General features: G+C 41.4%; 1 protein-coding gene across 9 annotated transcripts in view; it reads left to right on the forward strand.

Moving 5' to 3' along the window:
* The first annotated feature begins 766 nt into the window (after window positions 1–766).
* The window catches only part of BRSK2 (BR serine/threonine kinase 2), a 485,481-nt gene continuing 459,480 nt past the window's right edge, over window positions 767–26,767 (forward strand). For all 9 annotated transcript variants that reach the window (XM_073347213.1, XM_073347209.1, XM_073347212.1 and 6 more), the window contains exon 1: window positions 767–1,189. In XM_073347213.1, coding sequence (XP_073203314.1) covers window positions 1,096–1,189 — 94 coding nt within the window. In that variant the 5' untranslated portion in view covers window positions 767–1,095. The remainder of the gene's footprint in view (window positions 1,190–26,767) is intronic.

The raw sequence follows: 26,767 nt of genomic DNA on the forward strand, positions 1-26,767 counted from the left end.
AACATGGGCTGCAGCAGTACAAGCTTTCCCTATATGGCCCTGCCCTTGTGTCTCAGCCCTAGAGAGACCACCTGTAGAGCTTAAAAGTTTCCATGATTCCAAGTTTCATCCTTGGCGTTTCAGTTGTGATTACTAACTGAAGTACCAGTTGTGCTGGATTTATTTATTTATTGGTCTGTACATTCAGTCCTACATGTTCCCCATTGAAGTCCAAAGCAAATCCTCCCCTGTGTTCATTGGGAGACTGATCAAGCCCTGTTTTTCATAATAGTCATTGTTTCTGAAAGACTCCTTGCAGAACAAAAAGAATAGAAATACTTCCCATAGAAACACCATCCGTAAACCTTACAAGCTTGTTTTCCACGGTAGATTTCTTTCCTGTTATAAATAATGCCAAAACCTCAGCATTATTTAAATTGTTGCTTTTGGTCAGTGAATTGCAGTGGCAGGTGCCTGGGGGGAGGGGATCATTTAGAGAAGGAAACCTATATGTGTGTGCATATGACTTTTAAAATAACTTTATCCCTCTTTATCTGTATTTATTTCCCTTACCAATAGACTGCTCGCCATAGGTTTACTGATGTGGCCATTGATTAGGATGCTCTGTATCAGAGAGGGGCAGCAACTGCTGCTGCTACTGATGGAAAAGGAAAGGTAGTGGGAGGAGGAGGAGGAGAGGGGAACTGAGTTGTTGCTGGAGATTGGCTGCCTGTCATGTCACTCAGAGCTCTGGGCCCCAGCTCTTCCGCTGCTCTGGCTCGAGCTGTCCCTGGAACAGCTCCTAGTGAGAACAAGGCGTGCAGAGCTCCGATCACCAGCACCATGCTCCCTGGGCTTGCATCCTAGGTCCCCCCGCTTTGAACACTGGTAATAGCTGCTCTGGAGCCTCAGCATCCCACGCCGCCAGACGGACGGAAAGCAGAAAAGGAACAAGGAGGAAGAGAAAAGCGGCAGCCAAGGGGACGAAAGCAGCAAAGAGAGAGGGAGAAAGGGTGCTTTGCTCACACCGCTGCAAAGTGGGAATTTAAAGAGCTGCAGAGAGAGAAATCCCAGCTCCCCGCCACACACATCGCAGAATTGTAGAGCCGGGTAGAAATGACATCAACGGGGAAAGAAGGCAGCGGAGCTCAACATGCACAATATGTTGGACCCTATCGCTTGGAGAAAACCTTGGGCAAAGGACAGACAGGTTGGTTCCTTTGCAGCAGCCGCACTAGGGCTAAGGTGCGGTAGCAGCTGATGGGGATGGGAGATGTGCGGGTCTGGGTTTCCCCTTTGGCTGCTGCAGTGGAGAGACTATTTCTAATGGATTTTTGCCTTTGTTTATTTATTTCCTGTTTTTTTGTTGTTTTTTTTTTTAAAAAGCAGAGGTTGCCTTGTGTGCATCACTCCTGCTAGCGGGTGTTGTTCTGGTGACTGTCAAAGTGCATGTAGAGGAAAACGGGGGATGCCCTGCTGCTGGTAAATTTCATGTCCCTTACTTCACTGCCCCACTTTGCTTTCTTCTCTTTTTAATCAAATTAAATTGAAATGAGAGGTGCCCTGTGTATGCTGGAGAGGAGGAGGAGAAGGACCGGGTGGGGAGGCGGGGGAGTCACCAGCAGTATTTCATGACATCATGATCGAAAAGGGTGTAGTCCTTAAGGTGCAGTTGGTGGGAGAGAATATGCACAGAACAGTCTATGGCACTGGCTGCTGTGGTTATTTGGAAAATATGAATGGATGGTGTTGTTTGGTATGTTTTTGTGTGGCATAGTTTGAATTTAAAAATAAAAAAGTGGTCAGCAGCAGAATTCACTCTAGCAGTTTGAGGTTTTTATTTATTTATTTATTTTCCAAAAGCCCCTGTTTGTGAAACTGGCCCCCAGCAGATTTTCCTGAAAGGAACAATGGTAAGAAATATTAAGAGGAAACCTAGTGAGAGAATTAGCAGAGAGCAGGTGCTTGTGCCCTACGTGGCATAATTAGATCTCCTAAATGCATTCAAAATTTGGACTCGCTGGGGTGCCTGCCTGGATGTTATATTTACTTCAAGGGCAGGGGAGCAGTAATTGGAAGGAAGAGCGGTTAAAAAAAAATCCCCAAAGCCTTTCCCATTTTTATGTTCTTTTTTTAGTAACAGGTGCAATGAGCAATGGGATCTGGCAAATTGATTTGGTTGGGGGACCCCCAAAAGTGGATTGAGTCTCCAGGTTATAATTTAGAAGGGAGGGTTGGTGAAATCAGCCATAGGGGGCTTCTTTGGGCTTGTGGGTGTTAAGTGTTGTTCATTATGGTGGGACAATAAAACATGATGCATTGTGTTTTTTAAAAACCCAGCCAAGCTTTGCCCATCTGTTGTCTAAAGGATTTAATAGGCGTTTCCATCCCCAGCTGCTGCCTCTGCTCTGCCTGCTTTCTCGCTGCCCTGCATGGCAGCAGCTCTGCAGTCTGCAATTTTCTTAGGGACACAGTCAAAATCCAGATCTTTCTCTGTAAGGAGAAATGCTCTCTGAGATGATTGATTATGACCCCCCCTCCTCATTCGTTCTTCTCTTCTCCACAAACCCCATGGCAACCATTGGAATATATGGATGGGATGTGAGCATCATATAGTCTTGAAATGAAAGTGACTTTTATTTTATTTTCCCCCCTAAATCTTTAAAATACTATAACTGCTGAAGGTATCTATCTTTTTTTTTTTTGGTCACCACCTTTATTCTTCATATTACTGAGTGAACCCGTATCTCTCCAGATGTAGTTTCCATAAAATCCATCCTGGTGTTGATGATAAGGATAAAAATACCCCACCAAAAAATTGCAGTGTCTTGGTGATGATAAATCCGATTCCTGTTTCCATAGTTAATCTCTTGCTGGGCACTCTAACTGATCATAAAACCAGCCCTAGATATACACATTCATTTTCTATCTTCATCACCATTTCTTTCTTCCTCATCTTCTCGACAACCCTCACCCCCCCCCCAATATATAGATATAAAATTGCATCTGAGATTCCTGCACATTAACTTTTATGCTCCAAATCCCGTAACCTGATACTATGGTCCTAAAGGGTTATCTGCAGCTTTGGTTAATTTTTTCCCCCTTGATAATCTTCCTATCTTCCTCATAAGTGATTAGCGAGAGGGAGAAAGAGAGAGAGAGAGACAGGCAGGCAGCAGGGTAGGAGGGGAAAGAGTGTGTTTTCAGGGTTGTTGCTTTTGGGCTCTGCAGTTATTTGACCAACTGGACTAGCAGGAAAGTTGCCTTTTACAGTTTTACACTATAGCAAATCTATAGAGACAGGTCTCTGCTTTGTGCACGCATGTATGTGCAAACAGCAAACACATTATATGCACTGTTTCAGGGAAGATGGAGGGATAAAGCTTAAAAGTAGCTGATGCCAGCCTCTCTCTTCCTTACCTTATCCGCCCTTGATATAGATAATGTATGGAGGTGAAATTTGAATTCGTGTTAAATGTACCTAGTTAAATACGGGAAAGATGCTTTCTGGTTTTCTGCATTTTCTGTGCTAATCAGATTCAGGAATGTGCAGAATTGCAGGTGTGCATGTAACCCTCACCCTGCTAACTTGGAGGGTGGATGGGGAACCTGCAGTATTTTTGTGAGATTACAACAGTGCAGTGTGAGGACCTGATTGACCACTGCGATTTGCTAGTGTAACTCCATTGAATTTGATGGAGTAACACAGTGGTGAATCAGGCTGTGAGAATTTCTTTAGCTCATCTGAAGAGTTTAAGGCTTGGAAGGTTAGGAAGTAAAGGCTTGTTTGGTTGCGTGGTGTGTGTGTGTGTGTTGTTTTGCTTTTGTAGGGGCCTTTTGAAAGAAAATCTGGGAAAACATACTTACAAGCAGAAGGAAAACATACAGTCCTATTAGACCAAGTCCTTTACCTTCTTCATTGATCTTCACATCACTCATTTTTCTTTTAAGTGAAAGAATCCTTCACTCTAAAGTTATTTCAGATTTGTGGCTCTTGCTTCTTTCCCATTTGTATTAAATATTATACAAACCTCTTAGTAGCTCTCACCTACCCTGCACTCAGATTGGATAATTTTTAAGATCAAAGGAAGAGGAATAAGGGAGGGTGTCAAGTACAGAATCTGCCACAGTTCATGGCAAACTTACAAAGGATGCTATGAAAGGGGAGCTTTCATGTTCAGTTGAACTCCAAATGGCATGTTTCAGCCTCTGTGTAGCTATAGCAGATTTCCTTCTCAATATCTGCAAAAGAGAAATGTTTACAACAAGAGCTTGCTGGTTCCTGCAAAGAGGCCCAGATACTGTGCCTGTGATGTCAGTGGAAGCTGGTGACATCTAGTAATGGGGAGGAAGTTGGCAAAACTGACACGGAGAAGTGTGTTCAGATCCAGTTCAGAATGCTGGCTAAAGACCGTGCTGATTTTGCTTTAAAGGATAGGCAAAGCCTGCCCTGAGGAATCTACAGTGCTGGGACATCAGGCTCGCTGAGAATGACTGATGTCACAAAGAGAGGATTAAGGCCAGTTAGTTTGGAAAGCAGGAAAGGAAGGTACAGCGCAATGCTGAAAAATGTTTGCACTCCAATAATACTGGGAGTGGGACAACAGCTGAGAAAAGAAATTTTTAATAATTCAGCACAAAAATTCTACATGTGAATAATTTGGAGTGCCGTAGTAAGACAATTGCCCTTTTGTTGTTGTATTAGACTCAATTCAAAGTATCTCTGCCATTGTTTCCGGCAACTGGTCTAGTAGCTCATGGAATCTGTATTAGGAGAGAACAGGAATATAAGAAGCAGTGTAATAATTTAATTAGCACCCTCATAACATTTTATTATAAGGAAACGTCATTGTAAAAGATGATAATAAAGGATATATAAAGGTGTCTGTGAAGGGGTTGGTTAATGTAAATGTCATTGAATTACACTGTACTGCAGTTAATTATTGTAGTTTTTCACTGTAATTAACAGTAATGAGCAAAAAGGATGTTCTTTGTGTTACAGTAACACACCAGGAGATATTATGCTTAGAAAACAGTTCCAATGTGAATTCTAAGAAGAGATTCAAGTTTATTATTCAGATTAAACAGAGGCTGCTCACCATTTGCCACTAATTCTGTGTGAAATCAACTTTTCATGTATTCCTGATGTTTTTTTTTTTTTTAAATTCCAGGAATATATTTTGTTTGTGAGTTTTCTTTTGCCCTTGTTAACCTCTGTTTTCCCCTTGAAATCCTCTACAGTAATTCAGATTGACTATAGTGAATTTTTATTAGTGAAGGCAGAGATGTGGAATTGAAGTATTCCTTGCTAAGTGCTTCAGCATTTCAGTGGATCTTTCTGCATTTTAATTTAAAGGCCAACTTATACACTTCAGTACTATTTTTGTTTGTTTGCCCTGGCACCAAATGACAGCACCGTTAAAATTTCTGAAATGCTCCTTTCTCTGCAAGAAAAGCAACACTTTCCTGTGCTGGGAATTTAGTCTTTGATCAAGTTTCTTTGAAAGCAAAGAGCATAAAATTGCAAATCCATTTGGTTTCACTCACACAACTTCTCTGATATTTGGGCCTAATTCTGCAGGCATTCCATACACAGAATTCCAATTGAAGCCAATGGCAGTTCTGCATTTGGAGAGCTTGCATGATGAGCCTTCCATATTGAGAGGGTGCACTCTTTATATACTCTGTTGTATATAAAGTACAATACTTTGTACATATAATGCAGTACATATACCAGCCAATAATCAATCATATACTGGTATGATATTGAGCTGTATAGCTGTAGAATCATGATCCTGCTGCTCCTTCTGATTTTATAGAAGTATGTATCATCAGTGTTATCTATACTTTCACGAATAGTTTTGTAGACTGTAGGGGTCAGACCCACAGATGGTTTAAACTGGCACAGCTCCATTGAATTTGGTGACTCTGACTTACACCAACTGAGGATCTGGCCAGAGAGATGTAAATCATTTGAAGTTTCCATTCAGACCTGTTTTCCCCAAATACATGCAAGTTCCATTTATATTTTTAAACACATTTGTTACTTGGTTTTTAATTAGAGAGGCTATCTTGATAGCAATGAGTCTTTTCTGAATCTGCATACCTTTCAGCGATAACCTGTTAGGACATCTTTCACTTAAGAGATGAGCTAATTAGTAATCGCACAATTGGAAATATAATATTGGAAACAGTGTCTCAGGCAGTGGAGGTTTTACAAGCACAGGTTTTGTGTGAAATGTTGCTAAGATATGTTGACATCAGAATCAATGATATATGTCTGGACCCTCAATGTTAAATAAGGTTTGAAAGGAGGTTGTTATACAATAAGGGTAGAATTTTCACAAAGCTGCCATTGATTTTCAGTGACTTGGTCTTCGGATGCCCAATGTGAGATACCTCCAGTCTGATTTTCAGAGATGCTGAGGCTCTACATCTCTAATTGAAATGAGTGCTACCATGTTAAGTAGCTCTGAAAAACAGGCCTTTTGAAAGTTTTGTGTTAAAACTATTCTAGCAAACACCTCTTTGCCAAATTTAGTGCAAATGATAGGTAGAAGAGATCTAATTTAGGTCCTGATCCTGCAATGTGCTACATGCAAATGGACTCCTATATGCTCTGCACGGGCATAGGGCTCTGAGTGCACAAAGCACATTGCCGAATCAAGGCCTTATGACCCAATCTTATTTCCAACAAAATTCGTGGCATAACTGCTATTGAATTCAGTGGGAATAGAGCAGGCTCTTAGTGGATTTTTAAAGCGACAACTAGCCTTTTGCCCAAGAGTTGTTAAAATTCAGATACTCTGTCAAACGAGTGGGATCATATGACTATTTTTATATCCAAATCTCAGACATCACCAGGTGCTGCAGAAATGGCAGTTCCACAAATACCATTTTCATGCTGCTCAAACAGCCTCCTCCATTTAGTGTCACTACAGTGGCGAAGACCATACATGAGAATGATGAGGGAGGTTGGAGAAATTAAAAACATTTCTCAGTAGAATTTATCTCTGGAGGGAAACTATTTCAGATCTACAGACAACTTGCAGCTCCATTGGAAGAACCAGCGTAGTATTTTAAGTGTGTCCTTACAAATGCTTTTGTATATTATGATGTCCTCGCCAGCCAGAGAACATTCTGAATTCCCCAACATCCTGAAGCACTTTACAGTATAGCATATGTCGATTTCATACGGAATCTTTCATGCAAACTGTAATGCTGGATGCTTTACAGAATTAAATAATAGATGGATGCACTGTTTCAAATAATAATAATTAATAATCAGTAACATAAAAAGATCAGAGAGAAATGAAGTGGCATGGACAAAGGAGAAAAAATGGTTTTCACATGAAATTTGACAGGGTATGGGGAGCCTGATCCAGCTCCTGTTGGAATCAAATGAATTATTTTCACTGACTTTTAATGGGAGCTGGATTTGGTACCAAATGAGGAGGATGCAGTGTGGCCACTCCAGAGGAACAAAGCTGAAAAGAAAGCTCTTGCATTGAAGTACCGAGATTACATAAAGGGGTAGAGAGTAAGTTATTTGGCGAATGGAGGGACTGAGGAAGGGAATGAAGAGAGACAGAGGTTTGGGCAAGAGTTTTAAAAATGAGGAAGCTAAGTCTGAATCGAATCCTGAAATGCACGGGGAACGAATGTAGCTGTTTGACTGTTGGGGGTTTTATCTTCGTATGTTTGAGACTGTGGGCAGCAGATTCTGCACATGCTACAGCAAAGCTGGGACTTGCTTCCAGTAGTCAGAATGAGAAGAGATGGAAACATGGATGATGATTTGAGCGGAGGTGGACTCAAGGCAGGGGCATACATGGTTGATATTACAGGGGCGAATTTGTAGACATTAATTTTGGGGAGTTTCATTGTGTGCTGCTCTTTGAATGCATAGTCGGTTTATAGGAATAGATATTGCTCCTGCTCCCACTGAAGTCAATCAATACAAGATATGCCTTCAGTTAACTTCAATAGGAACAGGAATTAAGCCCATTATAATAGGTAAGGGTCAAACTTTTTCCTTCTCTAAGAAACTTCATAATGGAACAACCATCAGGAGCATGTTTTTTTGTTACAAACAATGCAAGGGCGTTAACGGTCTTAAATGATAAAACTGTTCATTTTGTTTGTGGGAAAGTGCCAGAATAGCTCAGCTTTTCAGTTCTCATACATGAGATAACACTCTTCTATCACCAGATTTGTAGAGTGAAGCAAATAATTCATCACAAATAATTTGTTCAATAAATGTAGCCTGCCTTCTTCTGGAATGTCCATGAGCAGATTGCGATTTCCTCAAAGTAATTTGTCATTTCAGTTTATTTGACAAATGTTTATTTTGATTTTTCCCCCCTAAATGGATTGAGCCTGCTTAATCAATAATCAAAGAACTGAGTTGTGCTCTTGGAGTTGGATGCAATCTGTCGGATACGTTACAGAGTACTGTTCTGTTCCCTGGTTGGATTCTGCTCCCTGGTGCGAGCATTTCCAGCATGAATATTTGCATGTGCAAACATAAAATTTGGTTTCCTGAACACAGTTTCAAGAGTTGTTTCCCATAATGATTTGTGCCAGTATGACTCAAATGATCCAATGTTTGCAGAAAACAAATACAAAAGGGTCACAAATGTGATCAAATCAAATTCACTTAAAAATTCAAGTGAATATTCACAGAACTTTTTTATATTATTCACACAGCTCCGTTGGCATGTATCATGAACAGTATATATGACTTTTACATAACGATGAGCTGCAAAACTTTTATTTGTTTTTATTTTAAATCTATTTACATACCCAAATCACTACGGGTGAAATTCACCCCTGTGCAGAAGTCTAGCACAAGACCTATGCAACCACCAAAGTCCTACTTAATTCCTCAAAATTGGGTTTAAGTGAATATTAACTTGAGCATAGGACTTGTGCTGGCCATCTGCATAGGGACAAATTACACTGTAACAGAGCACACTGTATATACAGAGTTATTTCCAAATATTTTTACGTATTATTATTTAGTGCTATTTGTGTTACTGTAGCACCCAGAGGCCCCTTTGAGCTCGGTACTGTACAAATTCATAGGCAGATGCAATCTCTGTCTGAAATAACTTACAACATAATTTAATTTTTTAAAACAAAATATTTGAAAATCCATTCCCTCTTCACATATGCACCATATTCACGATTCTCACTTTTTTTCTGTGACAGCTGATAATATCACAAAGCCTATAAACAAAGCAACCAGCAAAAGAATATATTCCGTTCAGGTTCTGATGAGGTCATTGGTTTTTGAAGGGTAAACTTAGGATAGTGAGTGGAGGAGGAAATAAAAATGGCCATGTGTTTATATTTAAAAGCTAAGCTAAGCGCAAGGCATGATTCTTATGTAGAATGGGGAGTTTTGTGGTTCTCTGGCAGAAAGCAGCCCTAAAGTCAGCCAAGCCAGCCACTGGATGCTTCTCTTACTGTAGGGAGATGTTCAGGTGGTGTAGAGTCAGCACAGTAGCTCGTAAAGGGTCACCTCCAGCTATCAATGTATAAAAGCACAGTTTAGGAAAAGGGCATATAGCTGGTGCACCCCTTACACCTGACTGACCCCCAGTTGCCACAAAAGCTTCTGGGCCATTAGAGTAGCCCCGAGACTGCTCTGATTTAGGACTAGTCCTGCATCTGAACTCAAGATTGGGGAAACACAAAGGTGCCTTCAAGCCACCTTTTCACATACATGCCTACCCGAAGGTGCAGCGAGCATTCCTTAGCTTAGGATCTGTCTCATACCGTTACAGATATGGCATCTTTAAATAAAGATTTTTGTATGGGTCTAGAAAAAAGCCTCAACTACTTAGTATTTCACCTTTAAATTCTTATTTTAAGTTTTTATGGATTATTCCCCAGTATAATTACCTGTGGGTGAATGTTAGATAAGAAACTAGAGAGAGGAATCTGTTGCCTCGTTAATTGTTGGTTTGATAATGAAGGAATCTGATAGTTTGCAGTCTCATGATTAACTGGGAGGGGATTTTTGCTGTGACCCATCTTGTACTCCAAGATTTGTAACGGTTAGAGATTGTGGTTGAGTTGATGGCAAAACAGCGTCTGAATAAGGTGGCGCTGTGTATGTGTGTGGTTTTTTATTTTGTTATCTAATCCAAAACTAAATATTGGGATTATAGATGTGGTTGTGTTTGAAGTGAAGTGTTTGCCTTTTTTTTTGCCCCCTTCACTTTTCAGAGGTTGGTGGGAAACAATTTTCAGGCATCCATTTAGTAAGTGCTTTTCTAGCTGCCTGTACAATTTATCAACAACGTTTTTTTCCTGAGGCTCTTGTGATTTGTTTCACTACTGTTTTCCAGTCCAAGCTTTCTGGGGAGACAAAAAATATCTGTGTGGTTGTGCGTTTTCAGTAATGTTTTACAAACGTATTAACAGGCATTGTTTCCACAGAGTCATTCCTGTGTGGTTGCATGGGGTCCCACAGGCCATAAGCTCAGTCCTCCAGTCAACATGACATTAAAAGTACAAATTATGGAGGAGCTGGCCTCAGGGGGTGGGGAGTGAGCAGGATTGGTCCACAAATGTCTTACTTTTGAGAGGCACTGAGAAACCTACTGATCGCACTGTAAATCCTAATCCGCCAGGAGATGGACTCAGATGCTTTGACTGGAGAGTGATGTGATTGTTCTGTGGTGGGCCCTAATTTTGACCCAGGGGTAACTCTAGATATGATTCTGCAGCTCCTTCTCTTCGTTCATCCAATTCCTCTCCCCCATTCAATGTTTGGGCAGCAATATAGATGTATTTCTAGCCAGGTGCAGTGTTGATGATGCCCCACAAAAAGACAATCAGGGAAGAGAGATTCAGAGAAAATCGCATGGGCATCGCTTTCTTACTTTCCCATGTCCTTGCCAAGTCTGATGGTATCACCACCAGTGTCAGTCAGAGCTTCTCCAGCGGGAAGAGTCTCAAGGTCGCTTCCGAATTTGGGGCTCCCACATACCAGCTCTGCCTGTTAGCACCAAAACATAGAACCGCTTATGAATCATAGTTATGTTTGAGATAACCTGGGGAAACATATTTTGTTGCTTGGTCCAAACAATGCTTCCTTTAATAGGTTGGGATGTTTTGAAGTTGCAAGGTGAAATTGGCAGATGACTGCACTTATGAAGAGCAGTGTATTGCAGTTAAATCAAATAATAATAGTAAAAAAGTATAAGCAGCAAGAAAAAGATGACTTCAGTTTCCAGGCTTTTTAATGGTGTGAAATTGACTCCTGTGCAAGAAGCCAGCACAGCGCCTGTGGCCTGCTTAAACCTTCTAGTTAGGGCGTACATTGCTCATAGGCACTGTGCTGGCCATTTGCACCAGGTGAATTTCACCCACAGGGTCTTCCCTCAATATCCTTGGGCCAGCTTATCCCTGGGGTAACTCCACTGAAGGATACATTTGGCCCTATGAGTTTACCAGCCTAGTTTTCTTCATCTCTTCCAACATTTTTACCTGAAATTCATTTGTCCCTTTTAAGCCATGGGGTCCTGAGTACATGGTCCTCACTGAAGGCCTAATTCTGCTCCCATTAAATTTGGGATGTTTTGCCACTAACTTCACTGGGAACCGAACTGGTCCCTCTTTTTCCTCCTGCCGTTGCTGTACTGACGTTTTTCACCCCTGGGATAGTTGAACTGGAAAGTTGTGAGGTTCGTTGCTCTCAAATCTATGTACTCCTGAGGGAATTGAGCAGGGAGAGGAACCATGTTTGGCTTTTTCCATCGTTGCTGCTTCACACAGCAAAGCTAATGAAGACCTAAAGAAGAAAGACCTCTCTAGAATCTTCAGAAGACATTATGGTTTCAGGTGCAACTTTCATCATCTAATCCCCATGCAATCACCAACGGAATCATCTCTACCAGGGCAGGTAGAAACTTGCAGAGAACAAGGTGTGATGGGTTGGATCACAGAAACCCCCTGGGAGCTGCCACCTGATGTGCCAAGACTATTTCTGCTCATGCTTTCTTGCCCAGTCACCTTAGGACTTCAGTGCCCTGCCTGGTTTGAGCCAGACCCGCTAGCCTGCTGCAAAACCAGACCCAGGTCTGAACCACGTCCCCTAACAGCAGTAGGCTTACCTGAAAGCAGCTTACAGAAGTGTGCCTGTCTTTAACACTCAGATGCCCAACTCCCAATGGGGTCCAAACCCTAAATAAATCTGTTTTACCCTGTGTAAGCTTGGGTAAACTCATAAATTGTTTGCCCTCTATAACACTGATAGAGAGAGATGCACAGCTGTTTTCCTCCCCAAGTATTAATACATACTCTGGGTTAATTAATAAGTAAAAAGTGATTTTATTAAATACAGAAAGTAGGATTTAAGTGGGTCCAAGTAGTAACAGACAGAACAAAGTGAATTACCAATCAAAATATAATAAAACCTGCAAGTCTAAGTCTAGTACAGTAATAAAAACTGAATACAGATATAATCTCACCCTTAGAGATGTTTCAATAAGTTCCTTTCACAGACTGCCCACGATTCTAGTCTGTGCACAATCCTTTTCCCTGGTACAGCCCTTGTTCCAGCTCAGGTGGTAGCTAGGAGATTTCTTATGATGGCTGCCCTCCCTTGTTCTGTTCCACCTACTTATATATCTTTTGCATAAGGCGGGAATCCTTTGTCCCTCTGGATTCCCACCTCTCCTTCTCAGTGGAAAAGCACCAGGTTAAAGATGGAGTCCAGTTCAGGTGACATGATCACATGTCACTGTAAGACCCCAAGCCTTCATTCCTCCCAGCCGGACTCACAGGGAGGCCTGCCTGCAAACAGAGCCATCCACAGTCCGTTGTCCTGGTTGATGGGAGCCATCAAGATTCCAAACCACCATTAATGGCCCATACTTTGCATAATTACAGTAGGCCCTCAGAGTTATATTTCATATTTCTAGTTTCAGATACAAGAGTGATACATTTATACAAATAGGACGACCACACTCAGTAGATTATAAGCTTTGTAATGATTTTACAAGAGACCTTTTGCATGAAGCATATTCCAGTTACCTTATATTCACACTCATTAGCATATTTTTATAAAATCATATAGAGTGCGCCATATCTAACCCCCATGCAATCACCGATGCAATCATCTCTACCAGGGCAGGTAGAAACTTGCAGAGAGCAAGGATCCAGTCAGAGAGAGATTAGAGAAATAGAGGACAGATAGTCAGGGGAATCTTGGGTTCTATTTCCAACTCAAGTACTACACTATTGTGTGACCTTGGGCAAGTCACTTCACCTCTCTGTGTCTTTGTTTCCTCCCTCACCCTTTGTCTGTCTTGTCTATTTAGATTATAAACTCTTCAGATGAGGACTGTCTCTTTCTGTGTGTATGTACAGTGCCTAACATAGTGAGGCCCTGATCTCAGTGGAGACCTCTTCGTTCTGCAATAATACAAATCATTAATAAAGCACAAGGAGCTGTTCTGGCAAATGGGGACTATTGCAGCAAGTCTTTTTAGGAAATCCCTCATACCCTGGTCATGCCCCATATGGCAGATCTAGGAAGAAAGAGTGGGTATAAAGCCAAATGATTGGGGATTCTCCAACCAACCAGCTAAGCTGGATTTCTTCCTCTTTGTGCTGCCAGAGAAGTACAAAGCAGGTGGAATGGAGGCCAGGATCTAGCCCTGTAAATTTGCAAACTGAGGGCTGATTTACATGATGCACTAGTCCGCATTAGTCTGGTGTAAATTCTAGTGTTTACTAGTGTGTTGTGCACTACCTGGCCTGAGTGTAGCAGGATGACATTAATGCACACTAGTGAACTTCTTGTGCACACCAGCAGGGTCCACACAGGCCAGTTCGTGAGCAACATGTTAGTGCCCACTAGAATTTACACTTCTCTAATGTGGACTAATGCATTGTGTAGACAAGCCCCGAGTCTCAGTCATGGGGGAGAGTAGGAAGGAAGGCAGGCAGCTCTTTCTGTGCTTTCACTATGCCTACATTTGGGTACAGTGGCATTATCTTCAGTGGGCCTTTCCTGCACAAGGCCATGAAAGAAGATTGAGATCTCTGTTGTGTGTTCTCTATGCATGTCTGTGTAATAATGGTCACTAAAGACAAAGCTGAGCATTATATTCAGATTTGGCAATGACACAAGCATCGCAGCTCAGTTAAACACAGGCATTTGTTTTGCTGGAAAGGCATAGCCATGAGTTACATAGCTTTTGGGAATCCTTATGCTCTGCAGTGTACAGCAGCTGTAAACAGGATTCTTCTCATTTACTTTTCAAAGCATAGTTTAAATCCAAATATTAAAAAAAAAAAAATTGGGCTAGATCCTCGGCTGTTGTAAATTAAGGAAGTGCCTTTGAAATCAGTGCTGATTTATACCAGTGGGAGATCTGGCCCAGGGTTTCTGGTTTCTATAGCTTATTTCACTCCTTGTATTGGTTCAATTCGATCTTTGTCACTGATTGACTAGGTCGGCCAAATTCTCTTCTCAGTTACACCGGTACAGCCCTAGTAACTGAAAGGGGCTTAGAACAATTTATGAGAGGAGAATTTGGCCCATAAACGCATTTCTTGGTGATATCAGACACAGACAGCTGGCCATGTTCTAGTTAAGAGAAGCCCAGATTTGCATCTTGTTTCCTCTGCAGTGAAGAATCGAACGAATTAAGAGCACAGAGTAAACTGATATTATAGAGTTGTTCTGTTTAGATTGAAAACATGGTCAGAGCTTTTTACAAATTATTGAGAGGTTGATGTCCCTCCATGCCCCCAAAGCTCATGCATGCACTTAAAGTCTATGCTCAGCGAGTCCAATAAAGAAGAGCAGACGTAGCAATTAATACTATAACAGAATTGCTGTTACAATAGGCTATCGCACTTCCTCTACAGTGAAGCCTCCTGACAAGTCTGCACTAGACATTGTTGTGTGAAATTGCCTGCTGTTGATCAAGCAACGTTGCAGCTTCTTGAGTGGTAGCAACAGTGGGAGCATTAGAGTGGATAGGGCATTGCTGTTCTCACGACCATCCCAACTAACTTTGTGCAGAGCATGCCTAGGTGATACTGTGGCAAGAGTGCCAGTGGTCACCTGAGCCATGGTTTTACTACTCCTTCCACCATTGGTTCAGATCCCCCAGTGGTAGCAAACTCTGTGCTCTCAAACTCCCGTTGAGTTAAGAGATATTGGAGGGCAATTGCAATTGTCCTATGACACTACACACACAGGATTTTATTTTATTTTAGGTAACTATTGGGGGGAGGGCAGCAGTGGCATTGGTACAGGCAGATTCTCCTGCTCTCTTGGCCCACAGCTGGCAGGCAGTGTAGTCTGGCAGAACCAACACATGACTGGGAGTTAGAAGGTTTCAAAGTTCTAACCCGTGGCTCTGCTACTGACTTACTGTGGCCTTGGGCAAGTTATTTCATCTTTCTCTCTTGGTTTCCCCAGCTGTCAAATTGAGATGATAATCATAAGTGTAGTTTGACTTCTATATTTGGTGGGGGCAGCTCCAGTCAGGCCAATGGGGCAGTGCAGAGAGGGGACAAATTCCATGCCTGACCGAGGCTTGCCATTTGGGGTGGGGGGCAACACCTCCCTGCTCCCCAAACTATGCCTATGATTGATAATACTTACCCACCTACTTCAGTGACATTGTGGGGATTAATTAGTATAGTGATTTGAACATACAAAGCACTATGGAAATGTAATAAGTATTATTGTAGTTTATGGGTTAGCCTTGCTTTTTTGATCCAATGGTCCAGTCTCTCGGCTAGTGTTAATAAATGTAGCTTCATTGGTTTACACCTTCTGAGGATCTAGACTATTTCTTCTTTTCCAGGTGAATTTGCTTTCTCCCTGCCCTTTTCCCTGCTCATTCCACAGCCTCTCATTTTGGTGATGATAATTTTGACAGCACAAATCTCTACAGATGCAATTTGATGCTGACGTTATGTTAGCCCATTACATAAACAAGAGAAATTACTTTGATGTTCCTGGTTTGACAGTTCCTGGTCCCATTGATTTCCATCATTTCTTTCCTTAGGAGTATTTGTTCCTGATCTCTAAAACAAAATATCACTGAGTAAACTATGTTTATATGACGCTGTGTGTTCCACTTATGAAGGATTTATAATTTGGTCAGTTTTATTTATGGTCCTATAAAGCGGATAGAATTATACTGCAGTGTTAAAATGCAGAAGCTTCATTTTCCTATAGGCAAAAGCCCTCTGGTTTTGAGAATGCTGTTTGGAGATTCTGACTGGCTGTTGAGAAACTCTGAAATGGCCTTGGAATTTTTAAATAGCTACTTACTGCCATCAGAATAAAGGTGAATCCAGGTTAATAAAAGCAGCCACTTTATAATAGTGCCAGGCTTCTTGGGCAGAGCCGATACTTACACCAAATTCTGTTTCAGCGAGCTTCGGCTTCCAGAAATGTCACTGGTGAAGGGTTTGGGTGGGAGTGAGGTGGGTGGAGAGGCTGGTGGGTTATTTTTAAAGGCTGTCTGAATTGTTAGGGATGCAGGCATTTCTGAAGGGGCTGATGATGAACTTGAGAAAACTGAAATATCCAAAAAGAAAAGGAGTACTTGTGGCACCTTAGAGACTAACCAATTTATTAGAGCATAAGCTTTCGTGAGCTACAGCTCACTTCCTCAGATGCATATCGTGGAAACTGCAGCAGGCTTTATATATACACAGAGAATATGAAACAATACCTACTCCCACCCCACTGTCCTGCTGGTAATAGCTTATCTAAAGTGATCATCAGGTGGGCCATTTCCAGCACAAATCCAGGTTTTCTCACCCTCCACCCCCCCACACAAATTCACTCTCCTGCTGGTGATAGCCCATCCAAAGTGACAACTCTTTACACAATGTGCATGACAATGAAGTTGGGCTATTTCCTGCACAAATCCAGGTTTTCTCACATCCCCCCCACCCCCATACACACACAAACTCACTCTCCTGCTGGTAATAGCTCATCCAAACTGACCAAGATTAAATCTTCAAGTTTAAATCCAAGTTAAACCAGAACATCGGGGGGGGGGGTAGGAAAAAACAAGAGGAAACAGGCTACCTTGCATAATGACTTAGCCACTCCCAGTCTCTATTTAAGCCTAAATTAATAGTATCCAATTTGCAAATGAATTCCAATTCAGCAGTTTCTCGCTGGAGTCTGGATTTGAAGTTTTTTTGTTTTAAGATAGCGACCTTCATGTCTGTGATTGCGTGACCAGAGAGATTGAAGTGTTCTCCGACTGGTTTATGAATGTTATAATTCTTGACATCTGATTTGTGTCCATTTATTCTTTTACGTAGAGACTGTCCAGTTTGACCAATGTACATGGCAGAGGGGCATTGCTGGCACATGATGGCATATATCACATTGGTGGATGTGCAGGTGAACGAGCCTCTGATAGTGTGGCTCATGTTATTAGGCCCTGTGATGGTGTCCCCTGAATAGATATGTGGGCACAATTGGCAACGGGCTTTGTTGCAAGGATAAGTTCCTGGGTTAGTGGTTCTGTTGTGTGGTATGTGGTTGTTGGTGAGTATTTGCTTCAGGTTGCGGGGCTGTCTGTAGGCAAGGACTGGCCTGTCTCCCAAGATTTGTGAGAGTGTTGGGTCATCCTTTAGGATAGGTTGTAGATCCTTAATAATGCGTTGGAGGGGTTTTAGTTGGGGGCTGAAGGTGACGGCTAGTGGCGTTCTGTTATTTTCTTTGTTAGGCCTGTCCTGTAGTAGGTAACTTCTGGGAACTCTTCTGGCTCTATCAATCTGTTTCTTTACTTCCACAGGTGGGTATTGTAGTTGTAAGAAAGCTTGACAGAGATCTTGTAGGTGTTTGTCTCTGTCTGAGGGGTTGGAGCAAATGCGGTTGTATCGCAGAGCTTGGCTGTAGACGATGGATCGTGTGGTGTGGTCAGGGTGAAAGCTGGAGGCATGCAGGTAGGAATAGCGGTCAGTAGGTTTCCGGTATAGGGTGGTGTTTATGTGACCATTGTTTATTAGCACTGTAGTGTCCAGGAAGTGGATCTCTTGTGTGGACTGGACCAGGCTGAGGTTGGTGGTGGGATGGAAATTGTTGAAATCATGGTGGAATTCCTCAAGGGCTTCTTTTCCATGGGTCCAGATGATGAAGATGTCATCAATATAGCGCAAGTAGAGTAGGGGCTTTAGGGGACGAGAGCTGAGGAAGCGTTGTTCTGAATTGAAATCAGCCATAAAAATGTTGGCATACTGTGGGGCCATGCGGGTACCCATAGCAGTGCCGCTGATCTGAAGGTATACATTATCCCCAAATGTGAAGTAGTTATGGGTAAGGACAAAGTCACAAAGTTCAGCTACCAGGTTAGCCGTGACAGTATCGGGGATAGTGTTCTTGACGGCTTGTAGTCCATCTTTGTGTGGAATGTTGGTGTAGAGGGCTTCTACATCCATAGTGGCCAGGATGGTGTTATCAGGAAGATCACCGATGGATTGAAGTTTCCTCAGGAAGTCAGTGGTGTCTCGAAGGTAGCTGGGAGTGCTGGTAGCGTAGGGCCTGAGGAGGGAGTCTACATAGCCAGACAATCCTGCTGTCAGGGTGCCAAGTGAGTTTGTGTGTGTATGGGGGTGGGGGGGATGTGAGAAAACCTGGATTTGTGCAGGAAATAGCCCAACTTCATTGTCATGCACATTGTGTAAAGAGTTGTCACTTTGGATGGGCTATCACCAGCAGGAGAGTGAATTTGTGTGGGGGGGTGGAGGGTGAGAAAACCTGGATTTGTGCTGGAAATGGCCCACCTGATGATCACTTTAGATAAGCTATTACCAGCAGGACAGTGGGGTGGGAGTAGGTATTGTTTCATATTCTCTGTGTATATATAAAGCCTGCTGCAGTTTCCACGATATGCATCTGAGGAAGTGAGCTGTAGCTCACGAAAGCTTATGCTCTAATAAATTGGTTAGTCTCTAAGGTGCCACAAGTACTCCTTTTCTTTTTGCGAATACAGACTAACACGGCTGTTACTCTGAAACCTGAAATATCCAAGAATTTTTATAAGGGGTGACCTCAAAAGTCTATATTGCAGATGTTAATGGTGGTTATACAACAGCTTGATGGTTGGAGCAGTATTTCTGATAATGGGAGAAGCGGGCTAGTGGCCCTTCCTTCCCATCAGCGCCCTAGGGGTGAAATTCACTCCTTTGCCAGCACAAAGCCTAGATATTACTTAAGGCCTATTTTGAGGGATTAAGTGATGAGCTAGCCTTATGATGACTCTTTCCATAGAGAAGCAAAAATGGGAGCTCAGAAATGACTCGGGAGGAAATAGAACACTGCAGTAGTTTAGTTCTGTTTGTGGGATGATGAGCAAAATTCATCCGTGGTGTATTTACACTGAAATCTTTGCAGCAACACCAGGAATGAACTTGACCAATTCCCTTTGTTTTGTATAATTATAATAAATGTCAAAATGAAACAGTAGCTACAGATATAATATATTAAAAGAGACATGAGCAACTTAAATATGGACCAAAATTGAAATTTTCTAACAAGCTTTTATAAAACCCAAGACCAATAGAAATAATGATTTCCAAAGGGTTTTTTTGGAAAAAACAATTCTGATTAAAACAGTTGTTTTAAAACAACAAATAAATTTCCACCTGCAGTGTTTGAAACCCATCATGAGCCTGAAAGAGAAATTGACTCTAAACAAAAGTGAAAGTGGCTGCATTGATTTTCATTGTCCATGACGAGACTAATAGGAAAGGTAGGCAAAGAGAACTAAGAATGACAAGTAAATTAGATTTTAAAAATTCTTTAAATTTTTAATCATCTAAGATGTTATTAGCAAAATAGGTGTAAATTATATATATATATATATTTGGAGAAAGGCAACATATGTAGCCTGATCCTCTGATGTGTCTGAGTTGTATTCAGTGCAGGATCCAGATGTGGAAGGTGATATATGCTTTGCAGCCCCCAGCATAAGTTTGAAAAGCCCCAGGATTTTCCTCTCAAGGGGCATTTATGCCAGCTGAGGTTCACCAGAGCGAAACAGTGCTCCAGCCACACCACCTCCGCTGGGCATATCCCTGATACCTCTTATGCCAGCTTTACATAAGCCTCCAAGCCAAGGATGCCTCCAAGACAAGGGAAGTCTTCAACTGTTTAGTTAGGGCACCTGTATAGCCCATTTGTACTTCCAGAGTGGCACACAGGGCCTATTGCTGGGGCCAGAATCTGGTCCATGATTTTTGAACTGGCAGTATCCCTTTAATCTGTGCCTTGAACATTAACAAAGGGGTATGGAAAGAAAGTAATCGGAAATGGGAAAGTTAGAGGAGTGCAATGTTCTAAAACATGTAAATGATCAATGATTAGAGAAGGCAAAGGCCAATGGGGCCTGTTTTTGCTCTCAGTTGCATTGGTGTAAATTGGAAGTAGCCCCATTGAAGTCAATGGAATTACTCTGGTATGGAAATGATATAAACAAAAGCAGACTTTTGCCCTCTATGTTTCAAAGGCTCAGAGCCTTAGGGTGTCTTGCACTTTTTATTTTACTCTTATGTATTTATCGGAAGAGTGGGATATGAAAAGAAAGTCACATTCTTCCCTCGGGTTGGTGTATCCCTTCCCCACCAAAAACATTGTGGTTTCAATTTCAGTTATTCAGTTTCTTGCTTGTAGCTTAAACTGTGAGTTCATTGTAGCGCATGGCTGCAGCAGGTGGCTGGTCATTTAGTGTAAGCAGAGTAAGACCAAACTATTGCTATCTCAGGCAGTGCTGTTAGAATGTCATTTAAAAAACTTAGGCCCTAGGATATCTTTTGTTTAATAGGATGACTTTTTGTCAAATTGGAGTTGAAAAGTAGAAGCAAAAGCAGATATTCTGGCATTCATTAGACCAGAATGAAGCAACCTTAACTAAATCCATAACAATGCAAAGATGAGGTGCAGATTTCAGATGCACAAAAGCCAGGACATGGAAAGTTATGGTTTTCACTGCATCTTTACTATTATTATTTAATTTATTATTATTTATTTGTGTTACTGTAGCGCCGAGGTGCAGACCACTCCCCATTGTGCGATGCACCATACAAACATAGAGAAAAAAGATGGTCCTTGTCCCCGAGAGCTTCTAATCAAAGTACTGTATAAGACAAGGGACAACAGGTGGGTATAAACAGACCAACAGGGGCATATAAGGAAACAATGAGATAATATTAGTGAGGATGCGAGGTAGTGGTGTAACAGTCATCATCTGAATCTTTGTTCTGAGTACATGTGTATTGCTCTGTTTGTGCATATGAATAGTGGAAGATCACTTCTGTGCATGCGTGGCACACAGATATGGGCATGCTTATAACTTTATCTCCAAACCAAAGGAATGTGTTCATAGTGTTTCTTAAATTACGACTTTGGCCCATTTTTCTGCTCTCATTTATGCTGGTGTGACTAACCAAGGGTGAAATTCACCCTGATGAAGAAGGCCAGCACAAGGCCACTTCAGTTTCACTTAAACCCTTTAGATTTTGCCCTGGGAGCAAAATTGGCCAGAAGCCCACAACAAGTTCAAAGCTTAAAGAAGAAGCTCTTTTTGAGTTATTAGACTGGGGGTGAGGGGGTTGTCAGGAAAGTGAGTCATAGCTCAACTGGTAAGAAATAGCTTATATTTCACATTTTGATTATTCTAAATGACAAAATGAAACTTTCTCTCATGTTCCCAAGCAAAATTCAACTTTAGGCTGGGAATAGGCTTGAGGAATTACACCCCAAAGGGTTTAATTAATGAATATCCAGAAAGTTATAATGACCTAAATAGAGATGGAAGTGCCTCTCAGTCATGATAGTAACATCACTAGCTTGATGTTCTCTCCACTCTCGTTCATTACATGTGATAGCTGAATGTGTCTGTCTGAAATGCCTTTCCCTTCCATTTCCCATAATCTTCTAACCCTGAAGTACTAAGTTTTGAAAGGAAATGCCTCCTTTGGGTTTTTAGTTCCTCTTTCCCCCTCCCACTCCCTATTTCCATACCTGGAAGTTTGTGATAATGTGGCCTTCCTGACACTTGCCCTGTTAGGGAGCATTACACAGCTGCTGTTTCTCCAGTGTTTTGAAGTTTTGTAACTTGAACTGGTTCATTTGGAAATCAGAAGCCTTTGATCACAGCTCTCACATGGTGATATTACTGTCCCAGACCTTACAGCCTCTTTGGTGGAATGGGCTGCCTTACATGAAAATCCTGCACCAGTCAGGCTTGATTTTGCTCTTACACTGGTTTTTTTTTTCCTGCTGTAACTCCAATGAAGTTACTCTTGATTTACAGTGGTATAAGTGACAGCAGTATTGGGCCCAGGTTGAGCCTAATTCTCTTCTTGCTAAAGTCCATGTAATCAGGAGTCATTGTGTTCAAGTCAATGGAGTTACACCAGTGGAAAACCATTGTGAGAGGAGAATTGTGTAATTGGTTTCTCATGGTGCTTTATGTAACTCAGAATTTGACAGTTCTAAGTACAGTCGTTCTGCTGACAAAGGGCCAGAGTCTCTGCACTGTGGCTGTTTTGTGTTGCACCACTGGAGCTTAGAGGGTCCTCTGATATCGAGTCAGCATAGTGGCTTCTACATTAGCCCTATCTTGATTGCTAGTGGAGGGTGCATTGCTGGGGGGAGAGTTTTTCCCTGGCAAACCCTGGCTACTGTATCTGTCCCCTGAGGTTATTAGCAGCTGGCATCAGTTATAGCGGCCCAGAAGTTGCTCTAAGTTACTCCATGGTGCCTGTCCTGCGTAAAACTGGTGGCCCAGTATCATTGGAGCACAAAGGCAGTTTATAAACTAGCTTTGCATCTGCCTCTCCTGAGCTGTGCTCTGTGCTAATCTGCTGCATCTGAGGATCTACACCAAATACTTTCACATATAGGATATATGTCAAAATACTAGTCAAAAGCAACTTAATTATAACTGAGACAGAAAAAAATCCTCTTATTGTCAACCATGCTTTTTATTTAAAGTAAGTCCTACAGCAGAAATGCAGAGTTTAATAATTTAAAACTAAGTGGATGCCTAAGAGAGAACACATTTTTAGCAGACTTTCCCCCCCTACTTAATTGTGATTCCAAAAAATCTCTCTCTCTTCTTCTGTGTCTCTGGCATCCATACTAAGAGCTATTGACAGAGTCAGGAAATATCACCACTGTTTGATTTCACTCCCCTCCCTATTCCCCGCCTATGAGGCCTTTATTCCATTGACCGGTGTTCACTGGGTCAGTGAAATAGGATCACTTTACCTCTCACCCTTTGATTTTCCTCTTTCCCCACAGCAACTCTCCCTGCTGGATGCATCTGAATTTAGCTTGATTCCCAGCTTCACCGGCAGCACTGCAAAATTGAACCACAGCTTTCAAAAGTAACGGGGTCTATTTAAAAACAAGCTGGAGCAATCTAGGTTTGGTTCAAGACCTCTCCATGCCCTTTGAAATCTATGCCACCACTGCCAATTTAGCACCAAAGTGTCTGACTGTGAACTCACTTACAGTCAGGAGTTAACTTCATGGAATCCAGTAGAATCACAGTGATGTAAAACTGGTAAAGGAGCCCCCCACAGTCCTTCCTCTTCTGTGGGCTAAATTCTGCTCTCACTTGTGCTGCTGCATGTGTGGCAGAACTCTCCTGAGGCCAGTGGACTTCAGGTTTGTATCAGAATGACTGAGAGCAGAATTTGGCAAGCCACACAGTTTACACTGTGATAAAAAAAACCGTCTCAGAGGCCAGACTCTGGCCCAAGCCCGAATGTCTACATTGCAGTTTTATAGCCCTGCAGCCTGAACCCTATGAGCCTAAGTCAGCTGACATGGGCTCCGACTTGGTGCAGTGGATTTTTTATTGCGGTGTAGACATACCCAAAGCTTCTTTATCAGCCTGATTGTTTTCTCACTTATACCAGCTTTACATCATTTTCACTCCATTAGCTTCAATGGAGTTATTTTTTATTTATACTGGGTAACTGAGGGTAGAATCAGGCCCAAAGACTTTATGGACCAGATCGTCAGCTGATGTAAATTGACATAGTTCCTTTGACTTCAGTAGGGCTATACTGATTTACAGCAGCTGTGTATTTGGCCCTATACACACAGGCCAAAAACATGATTTTAAATTCTGAAAAGAGCCTAGATATTGGATTCTTTCATTCCAAGCCTTAGTTACAAAACAGTTAAGCCAATAATTTTGTGACTCTAAAGATGTAGATAAGGTCACACATTTTCTGCAAATACATGTCTTCCTAGTATGGTTATTTGTTGCCTTCTCTGGAAATCACTTTTCTCCAGTCTCCTTTCTTTTTCTCCCTATTAGTAAACTTTCTTTGAACTGACAGCACTCTTATTATAGCATCTAAGAAAGGATGTTATAGCTAGGAGTTAGATATTGCTTCCAATCTAAACACCTTTTTTACAAGCACTTAAAATTTTGTCAGAGAATTAACCTTTGGGCTGAAATTTCTTATACTTGGTCTTTAGTCCAAACGTGACTTTTTTCCCCCACTCAAAAATCCTGATAGATAAAAATCTGTTTGGCTGGTTTTAAGTTGACTGTAGGAGGCAGGAGGTAGGGAGTAAGTGAAGGTCACTGGTTCAATTCCTTGTTGGAATTAAGTCCTTGAAAAATAGGGATAATCCTTCATTTTATGTTTATTCACGTGGGTACTTCCCTATATTTAGCACTCTCCATATCAGGTTTTGTAATTTGTATATATTTTTCCTAAAAAGGCTGGAGGTGTTTTAATTTTTTAAAGTTAATGTTTACCTATTAATAAACTGTTTACTTAGGTGATAAGGTGAACAGGTAGACAAATGCTGTTCTTAGCCAACTGCCAAAGTTTAAACCTCAACTCCGAATCCCTTTGAATTTCCAGAGTGTGATGGAGGAAATGGGGTACTCGTATTTGAGGTCTGAATCTAGCCATGCACATGATTTTGCTCAAGGTCAGATCCAAAACTGGAAGGGGCCTGTCTTCTGAATCCATTTTGGATGAGGCCAAAATCTCATGTGAACAACCCATGAGAATTCCACACCATCAAAACTGTACCCCTGCCTCGCATCCCTAGTTGATCTCTGACCCAGACACTATGTTACATTGAATTTGAGTTCAAACACAGCATCCATAGCCCATGTTTAGCTGTTGCTGGACGCTGCAGGAACATAGGAATTGTCATACTGGATCAGAGCGGTGATCCAGTATCCTGGCTCCAATAGTGGCCAGTACCAGATACTTCAGAGTAGAAACCCTGTCGTGGACAATTATGGAATAAAATGTCAGTAGAGGAAATTTCTTCCCAGCCTCGTTTTGTTAATGGTTAGTTTATAATCTGAAACATAAGGGTTTATATCATTAGATATTTTAATCCTATCTAACATAGGAATGGATATTCTCATCAGCCACATAAATGCATCATTCTTTTTTGAATCCTACTAAACTCTTAGTCTCAGTGATACCTTGTGGCAAGGAGTTTTACAGGTTGATTATTAACTATGTAAACAAAAAGGGGAAAGTATCAATGGGAATGCCTGGTTTACTTTGTCTAAACCAGTCATCATCTTCTATTTCTCTTTTATGTCCCCTCTTCTAAAGTAAACAATCCTAATCTTTTCAATCCACTTTCATGTGGAAATGTCCCTATGCCTCTAATTGTTTTTGTTGCTTATCTCTGAAAATTTTGTTTTTCTGCTGTTATTATTTTTGAATAATCGTAACTGAGCACAGTATTCCAAGTGAGGCTCTATCCACTGGTTTTTTCGGATGGCATTATCATATTTTCAAGTATTATTTCCTATCCCATTCTTCATTCAACCAAACATTTTGCATGCTTTTTTGACCACCCTTGCACATTGAGCATATATTTTTATTAAGCATCCAACGTGATGGCCAGGTCTTTTCCTGAATGACTACAATTAATTTAGGGCCCAACAGTGTTTATGAATAGTTCCCATTATTCTTTCCATTATGCATTTGTCAACACTGAATTTCATCTGCAATCATGCTGTCCATTCACCTAGCTTTGTTATATCCCTGTTTTGAAAGCTTAAGAGGGACTTCAGTGGTAGATCGGCATTATGCTAGCCTCCTGCACAGGGGTGCGTTTCACCCTTTATGAACTGATGCAGCCTGTCAGATTAATTACAGATGCACTGTATATTTCCTAAGGCTACATAAGGGATCAAATTTCCCTCTTAACACTTTCATCCCTGAATTAAACTTTGGCACCACCTCTAGAATGTGCACCACAAATTTGATACATCAGCATCCAGGGTTTAAAGATTCTAGTGATCTGTACCACTAATGCCATAGTGGGAAGTTATAATCTGCTAAACATTTGATATCTTAAATTTGGGAAAGGTAACTGTTATTGTATCTAGTTGCTGATTCTCTTTCTATTATATATGCACAGTCTAACATATCTTTTCAAAGAAAAAAAATAGAAAATCAAAACAAAAATAGCATTTTGAAGAAGCACTTGACTGAGACCACTGGGTTTTTGTATTAAGTTGCCTAATCTTCTACCCATTATATCCCTCTTTGCTGGTACTAGAAAGCTATATTAATCTTGTTTTCTATTTATTGAAAGGCTGTGTGGCCAAGTAAGTAGGCACTGGACTTGGTCTCTGGAGATCTATTCCCATCTCTGCCTTTGACCTGTTGTGTGACCTTGGGCAAGTCACTTCATCTTACTTTGCCTCTGTTTCCTCATCCATAAAATGGTAATAATGATACTTCTTAAGCGAAGTGCTTTTAGATC

This window comes from Lepidochelys kempii, chromosome 6 (assembly GCF_965140265.1).
Source record: "Lepidochelys kempii isolate rLepKem1 chromosome 6, rLepKem1.hap2, whole genome shotgun sequence".
NCBI lineage: Eukaryota > Metazoa > Chordata > Testudines > Cheloniidae > Lepidochelys > Lepidochelys kempii.